The sequence below is a fragment of the Pholis gunnellus genome, assembly GCF_910591455.1.
Source record: "Pholis gunnellus genome assembly, chromosome: 21".
Taxonomy (NCBI): domain Eukaryota; kingdom Metazoa; phylum Chordata; class Actinopteri; order Perciformes; family Pholidae; genus Pholis; species Pholis gunnellus.
In genome coordinates this window covers 19,985,116-20,011,163 of record NC_136548.1, presented here as the reverse complement: position 1 = coordinate 20,011,163, position 26,048 = coordinate 19,985,116, and the positions used below count along the sequence as shown (strand labels likewise).

Genomic DNA, 26,048 nt, shown 5'->3' with positions numbered 1-26,048 from the left:
GAGAGACTTCATTAGAATTTCACAATAATTTATTACACATTGTACAAATGTGAATAGTGCAACGTCTTTGGCGATTGGACTCCATCCTGAAGGAAGACAATCGATGTTGATGAAGGGAGTTGCTGCGGAGTTATAAACAGCATAGTATAGGATGTCGAAAAAAGTCATGAAAAAGTCAGTGTACCATGTCGAAAAGTCATAACGTTACTTAAGTTACTTTATTTTTAAAGTTGCTTTTTTAGTTACTTTACTTTTAAAGTTACTTTTTTAGTTACTTTACTTTTAAAGTTACTTTTTTAGTTACTTTACTTTTAAAGTTACTTTTAAAGTTACTTTACTTTTAAAGTTACTTTTTTAGTTACTTTACTTTTAAAGTTACTTTTAAAGTTACTTTACTTTTAAAGTTACTTTTTTAGTTACTTTACTTTTAAAGTTACTTTTAAAGTTACTTTACCTTTAAAGTTACTTTTTTAGTTACTTTACTCTAAAAGTTACTTTTTTAGTTACTTTACTTTTAAAGTTACTTTTTTAGTTACTTTACTTTTAAAGTTAAAGTCGAAAAACAGTCAAAAAAGTAATTCAATCAGGAGAGACTTCATTAGAATTTCACAATAATTTATTACACATTGTACAAATGTGAATAGTGCAACGTCTTTGGCGATTGGACTCCATCCTGAAGGAAGACAATCGATGTTGATGAAGGGAGTTGCTGCGGAGTTATAAACAGCATAGTATAGGATGTCGAAAAAAGTCATGAAAAAGTCAGTGTACCATGTCGAAAAGTCATAACTTTACTTAAGTTACTTTATTTTTAAAGTTGCTTTTTTAGTTACTTTACTTTAAAGTTACTTTTTTAGTTACTTTACTTTTTTAGTTACTTTTAAAGTTACTTTACTTTTAAAGTTACTTTACTTTTAAAGTTACTTTTAAAGATACTTTACTTTTTTAGTTACTTTTAAAGTTACTTTACTTTTAAAGTTACTTTTAAAGTTACTTTACTTTTTTAGTTACTTTTAAAGTTACTTTACTTTTTTAGTTACTTTTAAAGTTACTTTACTTTTAAAGTTACTTTTAAAGTTACTTTACTTTTAAAGTTACTTTTTTAGTTACTTTACTTTTAAAGTTACTTTTTTAGTTACTTTACTTTTAAAGTTACTTTTTTAGTTACTTTACTTTTAAAGTTACTTTTTTAGTTACTTTACTTTTAAAGTTCCTTTACTTTTTTAGTTACTTTTAAAGTTCCTTTACTTTTAAAGTTACTTTTTTAGTTACTTTACTTTTAAAGTTACTTTTTTAGTTACTTTACTTTTAAAGTTACTTTTTTAGTTACTTTACTTTTAAAGTTACTTTTTTAGTTACTTTACTTTTAAAGTTACTTTTTTAGTTACTTTACTTTTAAAGTTACTTTTTTAGTTACTTTACTTTTAAAGTTACTTTCTTAGTTACTTTACTTTTAAAGTTACTTTCTTAGTTACTTTACTTTTAAAGTTACTTTCTTAGTTACTTTACTTTTAAAGTTACTTTCTTAGTTACTTTACTTTTAAAGTTACTTTCTTAGTTACTTTACTTTTAAAGTTACTTTTTTAGTTACTTTACTTTTAAAGTTACTTTTTTAGTTACTTTACTTTTAAAGTTACTTTTTTAGTTACTTTACTTTTAAAGTTACTTTCTTAGTTACTTTACTTTTAAAGTTACTTTTTTAGTTACTTTACTTTTAAAGTTACTTTTTTAGTTACTTTACTTTTAAAGTTACTTTTTTAGTTACTTTACTTTTTTAGTTACTTTACTTTTAAAGTTACTTTCTTAGTTACTTTACTTTTAAAGTTACTTTCTTAGTTACTTTACTTTTAAAGTAAATGTTTACTTTTAAAGTTACTTTTTTAGTTACTTTACTTTTAAAGTTACTTTCTTAGTTACTTTACTTTTAAAGTTACTTTCTTAGTTACTTTACTTTTAAAGTTACTTTCTTAGTTACTTTACTTTTAAAGTTACTTTCTTAGTTACTTTACTTTTAAAGTTACTTTTTTAGTTACTTTACTTTTAAAGTTACTTTTTTAGTTACTTTACTTTTAAAGTTACTTTTTTAGTTACTTTACTTTTAAAGTTACTTTCTTAGTTACTTTACTTTTAAAGTTACTTTTTTAGTTACTTTACTTTTAAAGTTACTTTTTTAGTTACTTTACTTTTAAAGTTACTTTTTTAGTTACTTTACTTTTAAAGTTACTTTTTTAGTTACTTTACTTTTAAAGTTACTTTTTTAGTTACTTTACTTTTTTAGTTACTTTACTTTTAAAGTTACTTTCTTAGTTACTTTACTTTTAAAGTTACTTTCTTAGTTACTTTACTTTTAAAGTTACTTTCTTAGTTACTTTACTTTTAAAGTTACTTTCTTAGTTACTTTACTTTTAAAGTTACTTTTTTAGTTACTTTACTTTTAAAGTTACTTTTTTAGTTACTTTACTTTTAAAGTTACTTTTTTAGTTACTTTACTTTTAAAGTTACTTTTTTAGTTACTTTACTTTTAAAGTTACTTTTTAGTTACTTTACTTTTAAAGTTACTTTTTAGTTACTTTACTTTTAAAGTTACTTTTTTAGTTACTTTACTTTTAAAGTTACTTTTGTAGTTACTTTACTTTTAAAGTTACTTTTTTAGTTACTTTACTTTTAAAGTTACTTTTTTAGTTACTTTACTTTTAAAGTTACTTTTTTAGTTACTTTACTTTTAAAGTTACTTTTTTAGTTACTTTACTTTTAAAGTTACTTTTTTAGTTACTTTACTTTTAAAGTTACTTTTTTAGTTACTTTACTTTTAAAGTTACTTTTTTAGTTACTTTACTTTTAAAGTTACTTTTTTAGTTACTTTACTTTTAAAGTTAAAGTCGAAAAACAGTCCAAAAAGTCATTCAATCAGGAGAGACTTCATTAGAATTTCACAATAATTTATTACACATTGTACAAATGTGAATAGTGCAACGTCTTTGGCGATTGGACTCCATCCTGAAGGAAGACAATCGATGTTGATGAAGGGAGTTGCTGCGGAGTTATAAACAGCATAGTATAGGATGTCGAAAAAAGTCATGAAAAAGTCAGTGTACCATGTCGAAAAGTCATAACTTTACTTAAGTTACTTTATTTTTAAAGTTGCTTTTTTAGTTACTTTACTTTTAAAGTTACTTTTTTAGTTACTTTACTTTTTTAGTTACTTTTAAAGTTACTTTACTTTTAAAGTTACTTTACTTTTAAAGTTACTTTTAAAGTTACTTTACTTTTTTAGTTACTTTTAAAGTTACTTTACTTTTTTAGTTACTTTTAAAGTTACTTTACTTTTTTAGTTACTTTTAAAGTTACTTTACTTTTAAAGTTACTTTTAAAGTTACTTTACTTTTAAAGTTACTTTTAAAGTTACTTTACTTTTAAAGTTACTTTTTTAGTTACTTTACTTTTAAAGTTACTTTTTTAGTTACTTTACTTTTAAAGTTACTTTTTTAGTTACTTTACTTTTAAAGTTCCTTTACTTTTTTAGTTACTTTTTTAGTTCCTTTACTTTTAAAGTTACTTTTTTAGTTACTTTACTTTTAAAGTTACTTTTTTAGTTACTTTACTTTTAAAGTTACTTTTTTAGTTACTTTACTTTTAAAGTTACTTTTTTAGTTACTTTACTTTTAAAGTTACTTTTTTAGTTACTTTACTTTTAAAGTTACTTTTTTAGTTACTTTACTTTTAAAGTTACTTTTTTAGTTACTTTACTTTTAAAGTTACTTTTTTAGTTACTTTACTTTTAAAGTTACTTTTTTAGTTACTTTACTTTTAAAGTTACTTTTTTAGTTACTTTACTTTTAAAGTTACTTTTTTAGTTACTTTACTTTTAAAGTTACTTTTTTAGTTACTTTACTTTTAAAGTTACTTTCTTAGTTACTTTACTTTTAAAGTTACTTTCTTAGTTACTTTACTTTTAAAGTTACTTTTTTAGTTACTTTACTTTTAAAGTTACTTTTTTAGTTACTTTACTTTTAAAGTTACTTTTTTAGTTACTTTACTTTTAAAGTTACTTTCTTAGTTACTTTACTTTTAAAGTTACTTTCTTAGTTACTTTACTTTTAAAGTTACTTTTTTAGTTACTTTACTTTTAAAGTTACTTTTTTAGTTACTTTACTTTTTTAGTTACTTTACTTTTAAAGTTACTTTCTTAGTTACTTTACTTTTAAAGTTACTTTCTTAGTTACTTTACTTTTAAAGTTACTTTCTTAGTTACTTTACTTTTAAAGTTACTTTCTTAGTTACTTTACTTTTAAAGTTACTTTCTTAGTTACTTTACTTTTAAAGTTACTTTTTTAGTTACTTTACTTTTAAAGTTACTTTTTTAGTTACTTTACTTTTAAAGTTACTTTTTAGTTACTTTACTTTTAAAGTTACTTTTTAGTTACTTTACTTTTAAAGTTACTTTTTTAGTTACTTTACTTTTAAAGTTACTTTTTTAGTTACTTTACTTTTAAAGTTACTTTTTTAGTTACTTTACTTTTAAAGTTACTTTTTTAGTTACTTTACTTTTAAAGTTACTTTTTTAGTTACTTTACTTTTAAAGTTACTTTTTTAGTTACTTTACTTTTAAAGTTACTTTCTTAGTTACTTTACTTTTAAAGTTACTTTCTTAGTTACTTTACTTTTAAAGTTACTTTTTTAGTTACTTTACTTTTTTAGTTACTTTACTTTTAAAGTTACTTTTTTAGTTACTTTACTTTTAAAGTTACTTTTTTAGTTACTTTACTTTTAAAGTTACTTTTTTAGTTACTTTACTTTTAAAGTTACTTTTTTAGTTACTTTACTTTTAAAGTTACTTTTTTAGTTACTTTACTTTTAAAGTTACTTTCTTAGTTACTTTACTTTTAAAGTTACTTTCTTAGTTACTTTACTTTTAAAGTTACTTTCTTAGTTACTTTACTTTTAAAGTTACTTTCTTAGTTACTTTACTTTTAAAGTTACTTTCTTAGTTACTTTACTTTTAAAGTTACTTTCTTAGTTACTTTACTTTTAAAGTTACTTTCTTAGTTACTTTACTTTTAAAGTTACTTTTTTAGTTACTTTACTTTTAAAGTTACTTTACTTTTAAAGTTACTTTTTTAGTTACTTTACTTTTAAAGTTACTTTTTTAGTTACTTTACTTTTAAAGTTACTTTTTTAGTTACTTTACTTTTAAAGTTACTTTTTTAGTTACTTTACTTTTAAAGTTACTTTTTTAGTTACTTTACTTTTAAAGTTACTTTTTTAGTTACTTTACTTTTAAAGTTACTTTCTTAGTTACTTTACTTTTAAAGTTACTTTTTTAGTTACTTTACTTTTAAAGTTACTTTTTTAGTTACTTTACTTTTAAAGTTACTTTTAAAGTTACTTTACTTTTAAAGTTACTTTTTTAGTTACTTTACTTTTAAAGTTACTTTTTTAGTTACTTTACTTTTAAATGATGAAAGGATTAAAGTGAGAGATTGTTACATCACTGATCATCATTTCATTCAGTCACGTGAGGCTGATCCCTGAGGGATCGTACAGACTGTAGACTGCAGCCCTTCACCAGGAGGTCATCAGCCTCCCCAGCAGCCCAGTAACGTACAGTAACGTAATGTACAGTAACGTAACGTACAGTAACGTAATGTACAGTAACGTAACGTAATGTACAGTAACGTAATGTACAGTAACGTAACGTAACGTACAGTAACGTAACGCCATCTCGTTCAAATGTCCCAGATGTCAACAGGAGGCGGAGTTATCAGACTCCACGACGTCCTAGAAGGCTGTTCTCGTGGTTCCTCGCTCATGGCTCCTCAGAGAGCTATGACTTATTTACATGCTGTACTATGACGTACTATGACTTATTTACATACGTAACAATAAAACACAGACATTCCTCTCAGTTGGGTTTTATTTTGACTGATAAAATAAAAACATATTCTTCTAAATCTGAATTATTGACTCATTCTGAGCAACAATAATACAAGATGGTGTTTCTGGAGTTTCAATGAAAACGGAAATGAAGTTCATCATCAATTGATTTTCTGTCTATAAGCCAACATCAGAATGAGCCCGTTGACTCCTCCAGAAGCCCCTCCCCCTCCAGAAGCCCCTCCCCCTCAGCTGTCAGTCAGGTGAGGTTTGGCTCTCTTGGCTGCAGGAGCTTCACCTGCTCGGATAAAAAAAAAGAGGTTTCACTCATCTGAACCCGTCATCAGAGCCGTTATTGATCAGAAAGCAACAGTGACTGAGGTGATGTGAGGTGAACCTACAGTCAGCAGGTGGAGCCCCCTGCTGGCTGGAGGACTCACTGCAGGTCTTCATGGTGTAGACGATGCCGCTGGCCGACTTCCTGGTTTCTGATAAACAACATGTTGATCAATGATAATGTTTCATAACCAAAATATTATTCAACAAGTATGCACATTAAAACCATATTCGGCCATCAATGGTAGTATTGAAATAGCAAATAGCAGTAGTACTACTTACCTGCGTGTAGTACAACTGATCGACAAGTAGAAGAAACGGCTTCTTTAGCGTCTCGATCGGACAAACCGAACAACAGACCTCTGAGAAAACATCAGGAAAACCACTGGAAGTACTACACACAGTACTACACACACACAGAGTACTGGACACACAGAGTACTACACACAAAGTACTACACACACAGAGTACTACACACAGAGTACTACACACACAGAGTACTACACACAGAGTACTACACACACAGAGTACTACACACAGAGTACTGGACACACAGAGTACTACACACACAGAGTACTACACACAGAGTACTACACACACAGAGTACTACACACACACAGAGTACTGGACACAGAGTACTACACACAGAGTACTACACACAGAGTACTGGACACACACACACAGCAGTGTTTCTGTTGACTGCTGGTTGTTGGTGAACCAACAGGAAGGATACAGGTTGGTGATGTCATAAGGACCTCTGAGCTCCAGAGGCTGAGGACACACACACACACACACACACACACACACACACACACACACACACACACACACACACACACACACACACACACACACACACACACACACACACACACACACACACACACACTTTTCTTTTATATTGATCGTAAACTGATCACACATGATTGATTATTAACCGATTGATCACTGACCTTCTCAGCTGCACTGGACAGGATCACATTCTGAAAGACAAAGACCGTTTCAGGCTCCGCCTCCTCTGACATCACTGAATGTGTCATAACAAACGGACGGAAGCTGTTTGGGACAAAAAGGACGAACCTTCCCTCTGCAGCTCTCCATCAGAGAGACGGCGTTAGCGATGGTGTAGCGCCTCCTGGTGGAGTCTCTGACGGCTGCTGAGTACGACACCTCGAACACCACCCCTCTGTCTACGGCCTACACACACACACACACACACACACACACACACACACACACACACACACACACACACACACACACACACACACACACACACACACACACACACACACACACACACACACACACAACGGATTTGTACGAACGGTATTTCAGCATCGGAGAAGCGTTGCACATGTTATGGCTAAGAATGTGTTTTATTTGCAACTGAGCGTCTTGGTGTTTGGAGCTACGCTACGCTACGCTACGCGGTGAGGTGGCTAACCAAGGCAGCAACACGACACCATAGCAGGACAGGACACTACAAGCTACGGTACTTTTAAAAACTTTTAGAGACCCGAGTGGATCGACAACTCAACGAACACGTTGGCAGGACGACCTCTGGCTGCAACTGAACCGCACTCATGTTCTGAACATCCGAACTCTTTGCTAACAAAGAAAGGAGGATGGACTTTGTGTTTAAGTGAAGTGCTTTTGTGTTTTTACATCTGCAGCAGCGTTTCTACTGTGTTCATGTGTCTATGGTGTGATGATACGGTTGATGTTGTTCCTCTGATGTGAGTAATATTTGAATGGCTCGTGTTCTTCAGTGTGCGCTGGAATACGTGTTGTAGCTGCAGCGCTGCTGGATCGATGAGTCATATAAATATATGTGACTGGCATTTCTTCTCGTCATTGTGTTAATTACGTTGCATCTGACTTGTCCGTTAATGACGAAGCATCCCGTCATCGCGGGGTTATTTCAGACATTTGATTCTCTGTTTTGGGGTTTTTTAATTCTCTTTACAAAGCATGAATTATGGTCTGGAGGAACGGGGATTGTGTGGTGATTGCTTTATGCTAAACGCTGCGGGGAGAGTTTGTAGCTTGTGTGCTGCTGCTGTTGTTTTAATGCTAAGCTAGTTTAGCGTTGCGTCGCGTATAGAATGTTTTTCTTCCGGGTCGGAGTGTCAGACAGCACGGTGTCTGTGACGTGGTTGGGTTGCCAGGTTGGGCGCATTGGCTCCACCGAAAACATATTTCCCACAATTTAAGCTTCTGCATTTTCCAAACGCACTCGTATTATTCAAACGTGTTGTTCGGTTCGTGAGCCTCGTACGAACGGTTTAACAGGAATACGTGATGTTACAGCCGAGAAACAAATAACCACAGCTGTGGCGCCATCATGAGGTCATGAGGAGACGGTTCAACTGATGTCGGACAGAATGAAGGTTTAAAATGCACGGCCTGCCACTGATATATGTATATATATATATACATATATATACATATATATACATATATCTACATATAAGTAATAATGACAGTAGTATTAGTTAGAATAACTACAATGTTAATCTCACCCCGTTGACCGGTGCTCTCTTGAAGAAGAATGGAAGTTTCTCTGTCACTGAGATACAGATGATGTCAACGTCATATATCATACAGGCCGCCTGCACACACACACACACACACACACACACACACACACACACACACACACACACACACACACACACACACACACACACACACACACACACACACACACACACACACACACACACACACACACACAGTATTTAAAAAGCAGTAATTAAATGTTGTTGCTATTGTTAGTACGGTTGGTTAGTCATAACAATATGTTGTACTTTATGTACCCGAGTATCTGAGCTGTCACATGAATGTACGGTAGCGAGTACAGTAGCGTGTACGTAGCATGTACAGTAGCGTGTACAGTAGCTTGTACAGTAGCGTGTACAGTAGCGTGTACGGTAGCGTGTACAGTAGCGTGTACAGTAGCGTGACTAATACTCACATGGAAGAGTTTCTCTGTGGTTGGCTGGACGGAGAGGAGGTCAAAACAACGATACTCTGCAGCGTTAGGCCTCTGAACACACACACACACACACACACACACACACACACACACACACACACTATTGATTATCAACGCTTTGTCTCTTTGTCCTCTGAGGACACTGATTCCTGTAGAGCAGCAGATAAAATGGCCGACATCCTGACATCTTAAACTTCATCACGTACTTCCTCCTCTCTTCTTACCATCATCATCATCACTAAAGCTGAGCAATAATTAATTAATCAATCAGTCGATTGTCGTTTTTAAAGCATAAACTGTGAAAAGATGCTAATTAGGCCCCGAGCAGCGACACCGTGGTGCCGGCGGAGGCCCTGTTGAAACACACACATAGTACATCGATACACAGAAGATATTAGTTCATGAGAAGAAGGAATCTGTCACAGACATCCTGAAAGATTTCAAAATAAAAGCAACACTCACAAAGTGACTGGAGTCTGACATCACAACGGTCAGTCTGTTCAGCACTCTGATTGGACGATAGCGACCCTGACGGAGACAAAGACAGAAGTAAACGACAACACAAACAGTCTTCTTCATCTTCATCATCATCTTCATACCTGAACGACGGGCAGCTCATCAATCAGCTCTTTGATCGGCGTCGGGGTCGGAATCTCCTGAGTTACAAAATAAAAGTCAGTCTCGACTGTTTAATATTTACAAATGTAATTAAGAAAGGAAGGTAGAAGAGGACTTTTATTTCATTTGAATATATATATAAAAATATATATATCCATCCATGCTCCTCCTCTGATCCGGGTCGGGTCTTGGTGGCAGCAGGTCCAGCAGGCTGACCCAGACTTCCCTCTGCAACATGTTGCAGCTCATTCTGGGGGATCCCGAGGCGTTCCCAGGCCAGCTGGGAGAGATAATCCCTCCAGCTGTTCTGGGTCTTCCCTGAGGTCTCCTCCCGGCTGGACGTGCCCAGAAAACCTCCAGTGGGAGGAGTCCAGGAGGCATCCTGATCAGATGCTGAACCACCTCAGCTGACTCCTTTCAACGTGAAGGAGTAGCGGCTCAACTCCAAGTTCCCTCCTGATGTCAGAGCTCCTCCCCCTCTCTCTGATGTCAGAGCTCCTCCCCCTCTCTCTGAGGCTGAGCCCGGCCACCCTACGGAGGAAACTCATTTCAGCCGCTTGTAGCCGCGACCTTGTCCTTTCGGTCACGACCCAGAGTTCCTGACTAGAGGTACATAGACCGACGTAGACCGACCGGCTCAGCTCTCACTTCACCAGGACGGTCCGGTGCAGCGCCTGCTCTACTGCTGCAGCCTGTCGACCTCCCGCTCCATCGTACCCTCACTCGTGAACAAGACCCGAGATACTTGAACTCCTTCACTTGAGGTAGGCACTCCGTCCCCACCTGGAGGGAGCGATCCACCGGTTTCTGGCAGAGCACCATGGCCTCAGATTTGGAGGTGCTGACTCTCATCCCCGCCGCTTCACACTCGGCTGCAAACCGCCCCAGTGAACGCTGGAGGTCACGATCCGAGGAGGCCAACAGGACCACATCATCTGCAAACAGCAGAGAGGTGATCCCGAGACCCCCGAACCTGACGCTCCACCCCCGGCTGAGCCTAGATATCCTGTCAATGAAAGTCACGAACAGGACCGGTGACAGAGGGCAGCGCTGGTGGAGACAACACCCACGAACGTGTCTGACTTACTGCTGAGGATGCGGACACAGCTCCTACTGCAGAGACCGGATCGCCCGTTGTAACGGGTCCAGCACCCCATACTTGAGAACCCCCGAGGGACCCGGTCGAAAGCCTTCTCCAAGTCCACAAAGGACATGTAGACTGGTTGGGCCTCCAGTAGTCTTGCGAGGGTAAAGAGCTGGTCCACTGGTCCACGGCCGGGACGGAATCCTCGCTGCTCCTCTAGAGTCCTCGCTGCTCCTCTAGAGTCCTCGCTGCTCCTCTAGAGTCCTCGCTGCTCCTCTAGAGTCCTCACTGCTCCTCTAGAGTCCTCACTGCTCCTCTTGAATCCTCACTGCTCCTCTAGAGTCCTCACTGCTCCTCTAGAATCCTCACTGCTCCTCTAGAGTCCTCACTGCTCCTCTTGAATCCTCACTGCTCCTCTTGAATCCTCACTGCTCCTCTTGAATCCTCACTGCTCCCTCTAGAGTCCTCACTGCTCCTCTAGAGTCCTCACTGCTCCTCTAGAGTCCTCACTGCTCCTCTAGAGTCCTCACTGCTCCTCTTGAATCCTCACTGCTCCCTCTAGAGTCCTCACTGCTCCTCTAGAGTCCTCACTGCTCCTCTTGAATCCTCACTGCTCCCTCTAGAGTCCTCACTGCTCCTCTAGAGTCCTCACTGCTCCTCTAGAGTCCTCACTGCTCCTCTAGAGTCCTCACTGCTCCTCTTGAATCCTCACTGCTCCTCTTGAATCCTCACTGCTCCCTCTAGAGTCCTCACTGCTCCTCTTGAATCCTCACTGCTCCTCTAGAGTCCTCACTGCTCCTCTAGAGTCCTCACTGCTCCTCTTGAATCCTCACTGCTCCTCTAGAGTCCTCACTGCTCCTCTAGAGTCCTCACTGCTCCTCTAGAGTCCTCACTGCTCCTCTTGAATCCTCACTGCTGCTCTTGAATCCGAGGTTCCACAAACGGTCGGAGCCTCTCCAGCACCCTGACATAAGCCTTCCCCGGGAGGCTGAGTAGTGTGAGACCCACTCTCCGGTCCCCTTTTTGAAAATGAGAACCACCACCCGGTCTGCCAGACCACGGGCACTGATCCCGACCCCCATGAGACACTGAAGAGGCGTGTTAGTCAAGACAGCCCAGCAGTGTCCAGCGCCTTCAGCATCTCAATAAATAAATATATAATATATAATATATATATAATATTTATATATATATATAAATATATTTGTGGGAGTTCCTGAACTCAGGTAAACACTCACCTGTTTCTTGTTGGTCGCCGGTTCAAACACGTAATTGATGGCGACTGTGGAGAAACCCACTGAGGAAGAAAACACACAAACACATTATTATTAACTATTATTATTAACTAGTATTAACTATTATTATTAACTAGTATTAACTATTATTATTAACTAGTATTATTAACTAGTATTAACTATTATTATTAACCAGTATTAACTATTATTATTAACTAGTATTAACTATTATTATTAACTAGTATTAACTATTATTATTAACCAGTATTAACTATTATTATTAACCAGTATTAACTATTATTATTAACTAGTATTAACTATTATTATTAACTATTATTATTAGTCAGTGAGCATGTATCAGATTTAATGACGTCATCATTGATTATGTTAATATTCAGGGTTATCTCATTAAAATACTCTTTTTGTTCTTTTATGTCGCAGAATGTTCCACTTTAAGTAATTTATTTCACTAATATGTTAAAGTTTGTTCTATTTGTCACCAATAACAAGATAAACGTTAAATAGATGTGATGAGTCATGATGGTTTAAAGGGACGTCTGTGGATTCAACTTCATATGTTTATTATGTGTAATTCTGTTCTGTTGTTAGTAAGAACAACTTCTACTGTAAACAGAGAGCTGTTTCAGTCTGAGGCTTCAAACGCATCAATAACTTAATAAAGTCATCAATACGTTGAATCATTACGGTACCGACACTCTGGTCCTCAGGTACAGAACACACACCCTGAACACCGAGCTAGCGCCCCGGTCTTTATGAGACTCTGCCCCGGTGCTAGCTCTGTTAGCGCCCCGGTCTTTATGAGACTCTGCCCCGGTGCTAGCTCTGTTAGCGCCCCGGTCTTTATGAGACTCTGCCCCGGTGCTAGCTCTGTTAGCGCCCCGGTCTTTATGAGACTCTGCCCCGGTGCTAGCTCTGTTAGCGCCCCGGTCTTTATGAGACTCTGCCCCGGTGCTAGCTCTGTTAGCGCCCCGGTCTTTATGAGACTCTGCCCCGGTGCTAGCTCTGTTAGCGCCCCGGTCTTTATGAGACTCTGCCCCGGTGCTAGCTCTGTTAGCGCCCCGGTCTTTATGAGACTCTGCCCCGGTGCTAGCTCTGTTAGCGCCCCGGTCTTTATGAGACTCTGCCCCGGTGCTAGCTCTGTTAGCGCCCCGGTCTTTATGAGACTCTGTACCGGTGCTAGCTCTGTTAGCGCCCCGGTCTACAGGCACCAGACTCTGTTAAAGAGTGTTTTTAGAGGAGAAGACTCACGGTGAGCCGCGGTCTCTATGAGACTCTTCAGGCGGCTCCTCTCGGCGGTGAAGCTCAGGTTTAGATCCATAAACACCGACATGATGATAAACTAAAGCTATGATGCTAACAGAAGCTCTGCGACACACGTGTGGCGCCGAACAGCCTGCTGGGAGATGTAGTCCTCTAGTATTCAAATCAAACAGTTTTTAAAACGTAATACATTTTAAGGTGATACTGTTATTATTAAAGAAAAGCTTTGATTCCTTGATAAAAACATCAGTTCTATGAATGGAGTCTGAAATGAAATGATTCATATTATATATTATAAAAACACATTTTATTACTCCATTTCATTTATGTTAAACAAAGTATAATACATGTAAAATGTTCACGATATTCACTATATATGATAATTATTGTAGATTATCTGAATTATAAAATAATAAAAAGTTTCTCTTCTTCACTTGTTTCCTGTTGGGAGCGGAAACACGTCCTAACAGAGCAGAAGAAGAAGAAGAAGAGTCACGGACTCCGTGAAGAAGAGACTGCAGGTATAAAAACACACCGCAGTGACTGCAGACGGTCTGATGAGTCATCTGAAGACAAAGTCAAACATTGATGGTTTATGAGGATTTATTTGTGTACCAGATATTTAAAGAGGGTTGTGCATTGTGGTTCTCTACACATCAACATAGTCTCAACACATCCTCCCCTATAGGCACCCTGTTTCCTGTCTTTATGCTAAGCTAAGCTAACAGTTCCCCCTGTTTCCAGTCTTAGTGCTAAGCTAGGCTACAGACTGGTTCAGTGACGGCCATGTTGAGACCTCTGAAGATCGGCCGTCTGTCAGCTTGCTGCTGCTCAAGCTTTGTCTCCAGGATGAGGTTCAGTAACAGTGATTGATCGGTGGAGTGATTGATTGATTGGTTGGTTGGTTGATTGATTGATTGATTGGTTGATTGATTGGTTGGTTGATTGATTGGTTGATCGGTGGAGTGATTGATTGATTGGTTGGTTGATTGATTGAGTGGTTGATTGATCCTCAGGTACGTGAACAGGCTGAAGGAGGATGATGAATTGTGTGCTGCAGCGCTGCAGAACGGTCACGTGTTCCTGTTCCACCGTCTGTCTCCTCTGCTACAACGCACTCAGCAGGGAACCTTTAGACCAGCTACACTGAGAACCACAGGTACAGAACCTTTAGACCAGCTACACTGAGAACCTCAGGTACAGAACCTTTAGACCAGCTACACTGAGAACCACAGGTACAGAACCTTTAGACCAGCTACACTGAGAACCACAGGTACAGAACCTTTAGACCAGCTACACTGAGAACCACAGGTACAGAACCTTTAGACCAGCTACACTGAGAACCACAGGCACAGAACCTTTAGACCAGTTACACTGAGAACCACAGGTACAGAACCTTTAGACCAGCTACACTGAGAACCTCAGGTACAGAACCTTTAGACCAGCTACACTGAGAACCACAGGTACAGAACCTTTAGACCAGCTACACTGAGAACCACAGGTACAGAACCTTTAGACCAGCTACACTGAGAACCACAGGTACAGAACCTTTAGACCAGCTACACTGAGAACCACAGGCACAGAACCTTTAGACCAGTTACACTGAGAACCACAGGCACAGAACCTTTAGACCAGTTACACTGAGAACCACAGGTACAGAACCTTTAGACCAGCTACACTGAGAACCACAGGTACAGAACCTTTAGACCAGCTACACTGAGAACCTCAGGTACAGAACCTTTAGACCAGCTACACTGAGAACCACAGGTACAGAACCTTTAGACCAGCTACACTGAGAACCACAGGTACAGAACCTTTAGACCAGCTACACTGAGAACCACAGGCACAGAACCTTTAGACCAGTTACACTGAGAACCACAGGTACAGAACCTTAGAACCACAGGTACAGAACCACAGTACCACAAGTATAGAGCCACAGATCAGAGAACCTCAGCCAAAAGAACCACAGGTCAATTACAGATACACAGGAACAAGACAAGAAGGGAAACGTAATTGGAGAACCACAGGTGGAGAACCACGAGTACAAAAGCTCAGCAATGTCATTACAGTTAGAGAACTTTGAAAAGAGAATGTCAGTGAAAAGGACAAAGTCATATCTTAGAACCTCAGAGAACCATAACCTGAGGCACAAACATTCTGTGTTGTGGGTTCCAGACGTGCAGTCGGTCCTGGAGAGGCTCGGTTCTGACAGAACCCTGCTGAAGGAGTCGGTTCTAATTGGCTGCTCTGAACAGAACCAGGTCCAGTTCTGTCTGGACGTCGGTAAGAACATTTAAAACTAAAATACTGTTGCATTGAAACGCTGTGAACTCCGTACAGTTTAGTGAGTCCCTGAATGCACCAGTCTACTGTGGGTTCTAGGAGAACTGGATCAGGCCTCAGTAGAAGAACTGTGTGGAGGAACCTTCATCAATCTGAGGAAGGCCTTCTTTCTTCTGACGGGAGCAGAGGCACCTCTTGTGGCCAAGGTGGGGAACTACAACTGTACTGTGTGTAGTACATCTAGTACCATGTGTACTACAACTGTACTGTGTGCAGTACATCTAGTACTGTGTGTAGTACATCTAGTACCATGTGTACTACATCTAGTACCATCTGGTTCTGGTTCCGTCCTTCAGGGTCAGGCTCTGCTACGCTGGCATCAAACCAGCGGCTTCTGCAGCTCCACAGGAGAACCGACCCACCGGAACCAGGCAGGAAGTCAGAGAGTCTGCAGCCGGTCCGGTATCATCTACTACCCCAAGGTACCACTGTAGACCAGAACCAGATCTAAACCAGCTGTAGACCAGATCTCATCACCTCCAAACCTGCTTGTTCTTGGTGGTTTCTGTTGAGTTTAAACTGGTTTCTGTTGAGTTTAAACTGGTTTCTGCTGAGTTTAAACTGGTTTCTGTTGAGTTTAAACTGGTTTCTGCTGAGTTTAAACTGGTTTCTGTTGAGTTTAAACTGGTTTCTGCTGGTCTTCCTCCAGATGTCTCCGGTGGTGATCGTCCTGGTGTCTGATGGGAAACGGTGTTTATTAGGCCGCCAGTCGACCTTCCCTCGGGGGATGTACAGCGCTTTGGGCGGGTTCTGTGACATGGGTCAGTCTACCTGTCTAGTCTACCTGTCTACAGTCTACCTGTTTAATCACCTGTCTGTCTCTCTGTGGTGGTTCCAGGTGAGACTCTGGAGGAGACCCTGAGTAGGGAGGTGGCGGAGGAGGTGGGTCTGGAGGTCCACAGTGTTTCCTACAGCTCCTCTCAGCACTGGCCTTTTCCTCAGAGCTCCTTCATGATGGGCTTCCACGCCTCCGTTAGCCCCGCCCACTCTCAGGTGAGCCCCGCCCACTCTCAGGTGAGCCCTGACACGTTCAAGTTAAAGGTGGTTTGACGGTCATTTAGCAGTGAGGTTCCCTTTAGAGCACGTCGGAGAACTTCAGGTAATGTAAAACGTTTAGAATGAAAACAGATTATTATATTCAATCCCCATAAACCCTACAGTCTTTATTAAGTGAAGATATTTTTAAGGGTTTAGTTTTACCTTAATAACTGAGGTACTACTACCTGTAGTACTACAGGACTACCTGTAGTACTCCTGTAGTACTCCTGTAGTACTCAGTCATGTGACCTGCTGTGTCCAGGTGTCCGTGGACCTCACAGAGCTGGAGGACGCCCGCTGGTTCAGTCTGGAGGAGATCACCTGTGCTCTACAGGTGAAGACTCCGCCCACGAGAGGAGACCCCCCCCCCGCCTTCTGGCTTCCTCCAAAACACGCCATCGGACATCGTCTCATCACAGAGTGGACGGACCTACAGAGACTGTGAGGTCCAGACCAGAACCACAGAGGACCCACAACTCATCCAGAGACGCCCTGAGACCCAGAAGGACTTGTTTGTATGGATCAACATGTACTGAGCTCTAAACCATGGAGCACTGAGGTTCCTCCACAGGGGGGGGCACAGGACGTATGAGGTCATCGTTCAGTGTGACATCATAAGCTCTTAGTGTTCAACAATAAAGACCTGATCACAGGTCAGTGTCTCTTTAATAAAGAAGTATTAACACTCTGGAGTCAACTCGTTATTATCAGAAACCCTTTACTCAGAAAATCAAAGATTTAGAAATAACAATAAAATGTGTATTTTAATGTGAAGAACAAGTTGAATATGAAACGTACGTGTGTGTGTGTGTGTGTGTGCGCGTGTGTGTGTGTGTGCGTGCGTCAGTGTGTGTGCGTCAGTGTGCTGTAGTGAAGTCCAGCTCTGTCTCCTCGGTCTCAGTGAGGACTCTCTCAGCCCGTCTCTGGAGCTCTGCGTCCAGCAGCGTCGCTCCGAACACAAACCGGTCCTGAAGGAATAAATAAATATACAAATATGATCGATCAACGAGTCGTATTGATTGACAGGTAAAGACGAACGAAGGTGAGTTAGATTTGCGTACCTTCTTCTTGCTGCCGGGCGGAGCTACAGGGGGGTTAAAGGTCATGTCCTTGACGCTGTAGAGATTAAACAGCTCCACCGGAGACCTGGACAGGAAGTCAACACACCGGTGAATTAAAAGCACGTTTAAAAGCACATGAAGACATAAAATGAGGGTACTGTCCCTTTAAGACTAACCTGCGGCTCAGCTCCACTCCGAGAGACGCCGAGCCGTCACTGGGAGCTCCGTGAGAGAGATGGAACGCCATCCTCCGGACCACCGGGTGGTAGTGTCTCTGTACGGGGGACAGGTGTGTGTATTAGTACCTGCAGTGTGTGTAGTTCCCACAGTGTGTGTATTAGTACCTGCAGTGTGTGTATTAGTACCTGCAGTGTGTGTAGTTCCCACAGTGCCGTGTTCTGGGCGTTGCAGTGTTCAGGCTCGTCCAGCTCCGGCAGATAGAAGCCGCTGCCCTGAACCTCGTTATCCAACAGGAAGTCACACTTAGGAAACGCCTGACACACACACACACACACACACACACACACACACACACACACACACACACACACACACACACACACACACACACACACACAGTAAATAAAGGTGTACTTTGTGTACTTATACAGCTCTGTAGATGAACACACTCACGTGCATGGTGGCTCTGCTGGCGGCGAGGACCCCCACGCTGGCGTTGGGCAGCACGTGCAGACTGAGCACGCTCAGACGCTTCACGAACGCCATCGCCCTCTGCAGGCTCACGTGCTTCCTGCGGCGGGTCAGCATGGCGTCCAGGCAGCGCAGCACGATGATGATGTCATCATTGGGCACCCCTGAGACAGACGGACAGCAGCTGTGAGTGTGATGTCATGTGATGAGGATCAGTGAACAGGAAGTGTGAAGGTGACCTCTGACCTGCGTGGAGCCTCAGCAGCATTCTGTAGAGCTGAGAGTAGAAGGTCAGAGGATCGATGTTCAGGACCTCACCTGAGACAGAGACATGAGGACAGACATGAGGACAGACATGAGGACAGACAGACATGAGGACAGACATGAGGACAGACAGACATGAGGACAGACATGAGGACAGACATGAGGACAGACATGAGGACAGACATGAGGACAGACAGACATGAGGACATGAGGACAGACAGACATGAGGACAGACATGAGGACAGACATGAGGACAGACAGACATGAGGACATGAGGACAGACAGACATGAGGACAGACATGAGGACAGACAGACATGAGGACAGACAGACATGAGGACAGACAGACATGAGGACAGACATGAGGACAGACAGACATGAGGACAGACAGACATGAGGACATGAGGACAGACATGAGGACGGACAGACATGAGGACAGACAGACATGAGGACATGAGGACAGACCTTGTCCTGACAGGATGGTGAACACCGTCTGGATGCAGTGGAGACTCTCCCGGCTGGTCAGACCCTGTTGACATGACGACCATCAGTTAATTGATTGGTCGGTCTGACGCTGGCTCATTAAGGGGGCGGGGTCAAACCGAATACTCACTCCTGATTGGACGAGGTTCTGCAGCACGTTGAGCAGGTCGTCAAAGAACTCCAGGTTGATCAGGTGAGCAAAGCTGACAGGAAGTGACATCACAGTCAGCGCTACAGTAGAGTGTGTGTGTGTGTGTGTGTGTGTGTGTGTGTGTGTGTGTGTGTGTGTGTGTGTGTGTGTGTGTGTGTGTGTGTGTGTGTGTGTGTGTTTACTTAGCCAGTCCCTCCAGAACCGCAGGAAGAAGAACAGATTTCTGAGCTTTCTTTAAGATCCTGAAGTAAATGAGGAAGACGATGTTCAGAGTCTCCGTGTGCTGAGGAAGAGGAAGAGTTCAGTTCCTTTGTTCAACTTTAAATGATTAAAGTTTTCTGCTTTCAACTCACCAGCTTGATCTTCTTGTCTTTGCTCTCAGAGGCTTCAGCCTCCATCAGCTCCTTCTCCAGCTTCTCCTCAGCCTTCTTCCACTGCACACACACACACACACACACACACACACACACACACTCACACACACACACACACACACACACACACACACACACCCTTATTTATTTAAACATTCAAACCTGACGTGGTTCTTCCTGTTTAGTTCAGTTCAGACCAAACAGCAGCAGCACTGGTGTGTGAGGGAGGAGACTGTGCTTCTTTAAGAAGAGGTCTTAAAGGTCTTAACGGTCTTAACGGTCTTACACCCTGAGGGGGACTAGAAGACGCTTCTGCTAAAGAGAGAAACCTCACAGAGAGCCTGTTGATGCAGGACTGTTAGCTTCTGAACCACTGAGATGGTTTCATTGAGATGGTTCTCAGTGAACGATGTGATGGTTGTGAAAACGCGTTCATAAAGCCTCAGCCTCACCTTTAGTAAGAGGGACAAACTAAAGACCCTCGTCCCTGAAACGTGTGATGCATCAGGTGCCGGCTCCACCAGAGGAGCTCACGCTGAGGCCTCTGGTGGAGCCGTGTTAGTCATTAACGGTGAGAAGTAGTAAAGTACAGACGATCTACTGGGGCTCAGCTACGAGCTCTCTGTGGGAACTAAACCCACAACACGTTGGTGTAACTGACGGAGTTTCCACCGCGTTCACAGAGAGAAGGAGCGCTTCATTTACCTTCCTCTGCATCCGGGACAGGTTCTTCTTCTTCTCTTTGTTGTTCATGAACTTCTTCTTTGGTGCCGTGTCCTCGATGTCCTTCTTCATCTGCACCTCCTTTATCCTCAGGCTGAGCAGGGTCCTCAGCAGCTGGGGGGGCATTACATCAGTGATGACATCACTCTGATCATCACTATCAAACAGCACATCAGCACACTGTGGGTGTGTTTGTTCGGTACCTCAGGTCTGACGTTGAAGCCGAGGCTCTTCACGAGGCCGGAGACGACCCGCACAGTGGCCAAGGAAGCCCCGCCCTCTTTGTCCTGCTGGAAGAGCTTCCTGAACGCATCACAACACATCCCTGACACCTGTAACAGACACCTGAACGCATCTCAACACATACCTGACACCTGAACGCATCACAACACAGACCTGACACCTGAACGCATCACAACACACACCTGTAACACAGACACTCACCTGCTTGACGGAGTCGTTCATCAGGGGAACGAGGACGACGATGATGTTGTTGTGGAAGTTGAAGTGAGGAAGAGCGAGCAGCAACTCACAGAGGCAACGAACGGCAACCTGAGCCAGACCGAGGTAGGACTGGAAACCCACCGCCTGGCTGCGCTTCTTCTTGGTCTGCTTCCAGTCTACAGGTGGAGGTGAGACACACTGACGTGGTACCTGGAGCCTCTGTCTGTGAATGTGTGTGTTACTGTGGTTGTGTACCTTTGATGGTCTGCTCCAAGTCCTCCAGGTAAAACTTATACTGACTCACCAGACCCTCTTCAAAGTCTCTGAGCTGCTGAGTGTCCTTCTTCACCTGCAGAGCAGCCACACGACACACATCAGATACAGGTCAGGACCAGGTCTAGAGTCAAGACTAAGAGGTCTAGACTCAGGACCAGGTCTAGAGTCAAGACTAAGAGGTCTAGACTCAGGACCAACAGGTCCCACGTCAAACACACAGTGCTGCTGGTTACCTTGGAGGCCTTCTCCTCGGGGGTCAGAGGACGTATCCTGTAGGTGGGGGCGACATCTTTAAAGATCTCCATCAGAGAAACCATCACCAGCTTCCTGACCGTCACCGCCACAGACGGGTCGGACTCCATCAGCATCCCACGCAGCTCCTTCACTCGCTTTATCTGATCACACAAACGGTACGTCACCAGACTGATCCTTTAAACACACACAGGGCTGGTCTCAGGTCTGCTGGTCTCAGGTCTGCTGGTCTCAGGTCAGCTAGTCTCAGGTCTGCTGGTCTCAGGTCAGCTGGTCTCAGGTCAGCTGGTCTCAGGTCAGCTGGTCTCAGGTCAGCTGGTCTCAGGTCTGCTGGTCTCAGGTCAGCTGGTCTCAGGTCAGCTGGTCTCAGGTCAGCTGGTCTCAGGTCTGCTGGTCTCAGGTCTGCTGGTCTCAGGTCTGCTGGTCTCAGGTCAGCTAGTCTCAGGTCTGCTGGTCTCAGGTCTGCTGGTCTCAGGTCAGCTGGTCTCAGGTCAGCTGGTCTCAGGTCAGCTGGTCTCAGGTCTGCTGGTCTCAGGTCTGCTGGTCTCAGGTCAGCTAGTCTCAGGTCTGCTGGTCTCAGGTCTGCTGGTCTCAGGTCTGCTGGTCTCAGGTCTGCTGGTCTCAGGTCTGCTGGTCTCAGGTCTGCTGGTCTCAGGTCAGCTGGTCTCAGGTCAGCTGGTCTCAGGTCTGCTGGTCTCAGGTCAGCTAGTCTCAGGTCTGCTAGTCTCAGGTCTGCTGGTCTCAGGTCTGCTGGTCTCAGGTCTGCTGGTCTCAGGTCAGCTGGTCTCAGGTCAGCTGGTCTCAGGTCAGCTGGTCTCAGGTCTGCTGGTCTCAGGTCTGCTGGTCTCAGGTCAGCTGGTCTCAGGTCAGCTGGTCTCAGGTCAGCTGGTCTCAGGTCAGCTGGTCTCAGGTCTGCTGGTCTCAGGTCAGCTGGTCTCAGGTCAGCTGGTCTCAGGTCTGCTAGTCTCAGGTCAGCTGGTCTCAGGTCAGCTGGTCTCAGGTCTGCTGGTCTCAGGTCAGCTGGTCTCAGGTCTGCTGGTCTCAGGTCAGCTGGTCTCAGGTCAGCTGGTCTCAGGTCTGCTGGTCTCAGGTCAGCTGGTCTCAGGTCAGCTGGTCTCAGGTCTGCTAGTCTCAGGTCAGCTGGTCTCAGGTCTGCTGGTCTCAGGCTCACGTTACTGTAGGGGTCCGACACCACGGCTGATCCCAGACGGGCGATGCTCAGCTTCCTCTCGTTGATCTTGTGAACTCTGAGCTGCTCTCTCTGCTCTGCTGTCAGCGCTGAAGAGTCCTCCGGCTCTGAGGAGGAAGTTCACCATGAGTCCACATGTTGAGGTCTACGACTCCTCAGAGACACCAGAGAGTCCTTAACACACAATCCTGGTTCCTTCGTCTTCAACGGCTTTTTAAACCGTCGTTATACATTCAGCCACCGTTAACAGGTGGACAGTGAGACAGGTGGACAGTGAGACAGGTAGACAGTGAGACAGGTGGACAGTGAGACAGGTGGACAGTGAGACAAATGGACAGTGAGACAGGTGGACAGTGAGACAGGTAGACAGTGAGACAGGTAGACAGTGAGACAGGTGGACAGTGAGACAGGTGGACAGTGAGACAAATGGACAGTGAGACAGGTGGACAGTGAGACAGGTAGACAGTGAGACAGGTGGACAGTGAGACAGGTGGACAGTGAGACAGGTGGACAGTGAGACAGGTAGACAGTGAGACAGGTGGACAGTGAGACAGGTGGACAGTGAGACAGGTGGACAGTGAGACAGGTGGACAGTGAGACAGGTGGACAGTGAGACAGGTGGACAGTGAGACAGGTCTCGGGGTCAAATGTCACTCTTACCGTTTTCAAACTCCGGCTCATCAGCAGCTTCCTCTTCCTCCTCCTCTTCCTCATCCGGCTGCTTTATGACGACTACAAACACACACATTGATTTCATGAACGAGGACTAGAACTCATATTTAATGGAGTGAGTTGGATGGATGGAGGACCGGTACCTCTCTCCATGCTCTGTGGGACGACTCCTCTCTGGTCCTTGATGGGCAGCAGGTGGATCACCTCCTTCTCCTCCGTCCTCCTCATCTTCCTGGGAACCTTCTCGTAGCCCCGGACCACCTCAGAGCTCCTCTTCTTAGCGCCGTGCACCGGACCGCTGAGACGCCCCGCCGCCCGAAACAAGCACACCTCAGTCTGACTGCCTTTGATCATCACCTGTGATTCCTACATATGTGTGTGTGTGTGTGTGTGTGTGTGTGTGCGTTACCATGACGACAGGTCTCTGGTGATGAAGGAGGCGTGGCGAGCCATGGCGGTCATCTGCTGCACGTCGTCCTCCTCCATCATGTCCGTGGGGAGACTCTCCAGAAACTCCTCGTCCTGCTCCTCCTCTGTGAGAGACATGATCAGGTGAGAACAGGCCCAGAGCAGTGCATTGTGGGAGAAACTCCTCCTCCTCTGTGAGAGACATGATCAGGTGAGAACAGGCCCAGAGCAGTGCATTGTGGGAGAACCTCCTCCTCCTCTGTGAGAGACATGATCAGGTGAGAACAGGCCCAGAGCAGTGCATTGTGGGAGAACCTCCTCACCGGGTCTCTTCCTGTACGTCTCCAGTGGGCGGGGCGTCCTGATGACGGCGTCCTTCACCGCCGCTCTCAGCTTCTTCTGCTCTTTACGTTGTTTCTTCGCGACGTTCTCCTGCTTCATCTGTCGGTTCTTCATCTTGTTCTCCAGCTTCACGCCGCTCGTCTTCAACAGACGGCGGAACGTCGGGCGACGCTTCTTGGAACGGGGCTGGGGGGAGAGAGGAGATTAATATTTCTGATATCATATTTTTCTCTTTATTTATTAAATTCTCTGATGACATCAGACTGGTCCTTGTCTGTGATTGGTTCAGATGCTTTAAGCCCCGCCCCTTGTGAATGTGTCATAACCAGATTGATAAACGAGTAGATAACCAGCTTCACAGGATCAGGTTTAACTAAACCCGATGAGTTGATCTCTCTCCCACAATGCTTTGCGGTTTCTGTTCACTTTTTCTTCTGAAGTAAATAAAACAGCTGATTGTGTTTATTCTATCCTGAGTAATAAACAATATTATTAATATTATATTTAATTCATTTTATAAACTTCTTGTGTGTCATTTGTGTAATTAAGAGTCTTTAAAATGTCCAAATTAAAACCGTTTAAGTTATTTTTCTGACGTCATCAACTTATTAATAACAACACGCGCCGATGTCCCGTTAACGCTTCACGTTCATCACGTGTTTGTCTCGTTAAATCCTCGGTTCTGTCTCCGGAGTGTGGTGTCAGACCGTAAAGACTTTAACGGGCTCTAGCTCACGGTAACGTGCTCATTTAACGGTGATTTAACGGTTCTCCGGTGTGAACTTACCGGACCCATGGCAGCAGATACTCTCCGTCTCACTCCGCAGCTTCAGGCCGAACTTTGACCACCTTCTCCGGCGTGTGTGGACTAAACGTGTCGCTGTGTTTTGGTGGAATAGCTGCAGCTTGTTTCCACACGCGTGCTGACCGGAAGTCCGGGTTCAGACCGACAACCCGGAAGTACTCAAGCAGACCGCCGGTAACAGCGCCCCCAGCGGCCGGAGGTCCGATCACAGGAAACAGACTGAACCGTTTATATTACATTTATTAAGTCATAACGTCATAAACATAATAAAACATGTAGATACAGTCTGAAGCTCAACAGGTGGTTTAACAACATACAAACACGTTTTACTTTACAGGTGTGACAGTAAATAATAAAGAGTTATTGATTGAACTAAATAAACACAAATGAAACGACTCAGAAACAGACCCATAAAAACATGTTTTGATTTAAAAAGAACATTAAATATGGTTTCACATTTTGTTTCAGTGTTCTTGTTTCTATGGAGGCCGAAAGCTGCAGAAATCATACATGAATAAATACATTAAAAAATGAATAAATATCCTAAGAAAGAGAAAAATGAACAAAGAAAATGTATTTTCATATTTAATTTTCCAATTTATTCGTTTCTGTTTCCATTTATTTATTTATTAATTCCATTATCTATTTATCTATTTATATTTACATGTAATATATGTAAATGAGGGGGCTCAACCCACTTAAATTATTGTCAAATTAACCTGCACATTTATTAATAACAGAGGCTTTTATTTCTTTATTTCTCATAACAGCAGCTTTAGTCCTTCAGTTCATATTTTAATGTTTTATTAGAGAAACAAATAAAGATAAATTAATGAACAGTGACATCATGTTGAGTCAGTGGTGGCCGTCAGGGCCTGCAAAGCCTTCTCTGCTGGTCTAAACAGAAACACAAAGTTAGAGCTATTTTATCATTTAATAATTGTTCTTAAATACACTACATGTATCATAATTTATTATAATATTTTTCCCATTATCTTATGTTCTCATTGCACAGCTACTGTGCTCCTCAGCTGCTCTGCTTCAGTGCAGCTTGTTTTAAGTAGAGCTTTGATCCAATCAGAGTTCACCTCTGTGTCTCTAGGTAGAAGAGAGGCCCCAGGCCTGCAGACTCACCAGTGAATCCA

At 42.3% G+C, this 26,048-nt stretch overlaps 4 protein-coding genes across 4 annotated transcripts in view; 1 reads left to right on the top strand and 3 right to left on the bottom strand.

Annotated features, from left to right (window-relative positions):
• Positions 1-5,845: 5,845 nt before the first annotated feature.
• On the bottom strand, positions 5,846-13,546 carry rpp30 (ribonuclease P/MRP 30 subunit). The gene is made up of 12 exons (XM_079182258.1): positions 13,418-13,546; positions 12,152-12,210; positions 9,811-9,867; positions 9,674-9,739; positions 9,191-9,262; positions 8,736-8,825; positions 7,291-7,407; positions 7,164-7,193; positions 6,944-6,981; positions 6,493-6,572; positions 6,276-6,362; positions 5,846-6,172 (listed from the first exon to the last, which is right to left on the bottom strand). The coding sequence occupies exons 1-12, from the start codon at positions 13,497-13,499 to the stop codon at positions 6,123-6,125; spliced, it is 828 nt and encodes a 275-aa protein (XP_079038384.1). The 5' UTR covers positions 13,500-13,546; the 3' UTR covers positions 5,846-6,122.
• Positions 13,547-13,903: 357 nt separating this feature from the next.
• Positions 13,904-17,489, top strand: nudt13 (nudix (nucleoside diphosphate linked moiety X)-type motif 13). The gene is made up of 9 exons (XM_079181982.1): positions 13,904-13,950; positions 14,174-14,283; positions 14,446-14,588; positions 15,605-15,712; positions 15,812-15,918; positions 16,069-16,194; positions 16,422-16,533; positions 16,611-16,765; positions 17,073-17,489. The coding sequence occupies exons 2-9, from the start codon at positions 14,216-14,218 to the stop codon at positions 17,253-17,255; spliced, it is 1,002 nt and encodes a 333-aa protein (XP_079038108.1). The 5' UTR covers positions 13,904-13,950; positions 14,174-14,215; the 3' UTR covers positions 17,256-17,489.
• Positions 17,490-17,517: 28 nt separating this feature from the next.
• Positions 17,518-25,022, bottom strand: noc3l (NOC3-like DNA replication regulator). The gene is made up of 21 exons (XM_079181981.1): positions 24,886-25,022; positions 24,080-24,284; positions 23,758-23,881; positions 23,492-23,646; positions 23,337-23,408; positions 22,659-22,783; positions 21,469-21,630; positions 21,215-21,308; positions 20,960-21,135; positions 20,719-20,847; positions 20,498-20,629; positions 19,772-19,852; positions 19,601-19,701; positions 19,398-19,470; positions 19,250-19,313; positions 18,769-18,840; positions 18,505-18,686; positions 18,237-18,365; positions 18,048-18,145; positions 17,872-17,956; positions 17,518-17,778 (listed from the first exon to the last, which is right to left on the bottom strand). Exons 1-21 carry the CDS (start codon positions 24,892-24,894, stop codon positions 17,668-17,670), a joined length of 2,379 nt encoding a protein of 792 aa, XP_079038107.1. The 5' UTR covers positions 24,895-25,022; the 3' UTR covers positions 17,518-17,667.
• Positions 25,023-25,123: 101 nt separating this feature from the next.
• LOC306713127 (TBC1 domain family member 12-like) overlaps positions 25,124-26,048 on the bottom strand; it is a 6,664-nt gene continuing 5,739 nt past the window's right edge. The window contains exon 14 of the mRNA XM_079182727.1: positions 25,124-26,048. This exon is cut by the window's right edge and continues 993 nt beyond it. The gene's annotated coding sequence lies outside the window, so the exon portion shown is untranslated.

Bases quoted from the DNA above. Each gene is read 5' to 3' on its own strand.
- rpp30 (XM_079182258.1), bottom strand. From the start codon at position 13,499: ATGTCGGTGTTTATGGATCTAAACCTGAGCTTCACCGCCGAGAGGAGC. The intron at 9,740-9,810 runs GTATGAAGATGA...TGTCTCCGTCAG, and splicing joins ATGAGCTGCCCGTCGTTCAG to GGTCGCTATCGTCCAATCAG. The intron at 8,826-9,190 runs GTGAGTATTAGT...GTGTGTGTGCAG, and splicing joins CCACAGAGAAACTCTTCCAT to GCGGCCTGTATGATATATGA.
- nudt13 (XM_079181982.1), top strand. From the start codon at position 14,216: ATGTTGAGACCTCTGAAGATCGGCCGTCTGTCAGCTTGCTGCTGCTCA. The intron at 15,919-16,068 runs GTGGGGAACTAC...TCCGTCCTTCAG, and splicing joins AGGCACCTCTTGTGGCCAAG to GGTCAGGCTCTGCTACGCTG. The intron at 16,766-17,072 runs GTGAGCCCCGCC...TGCTGTGTCCAG, and splicing joins TTAGCCCCGCCCACTCTCAG to GTGTCCGTGGACCTCACAGA.
- noc3l (XM_079181981.1), bottom strand. The intron at 17,957-18,047 runs GTTAGTCTTAAA...CTTCCTGTCCAG, and splicing joins GGAGTGGAGCTGAGCCGCAG to GTCTCCGGTGGAGCTGTTTA. The intron at 17,779-17,871 runs GTACGCAAATCT...TTATTCCTTCAG, and splicing joins CGCCCGGCAGCAAGAAGAAG to GACCGGTTTGTGTTCGGAGC.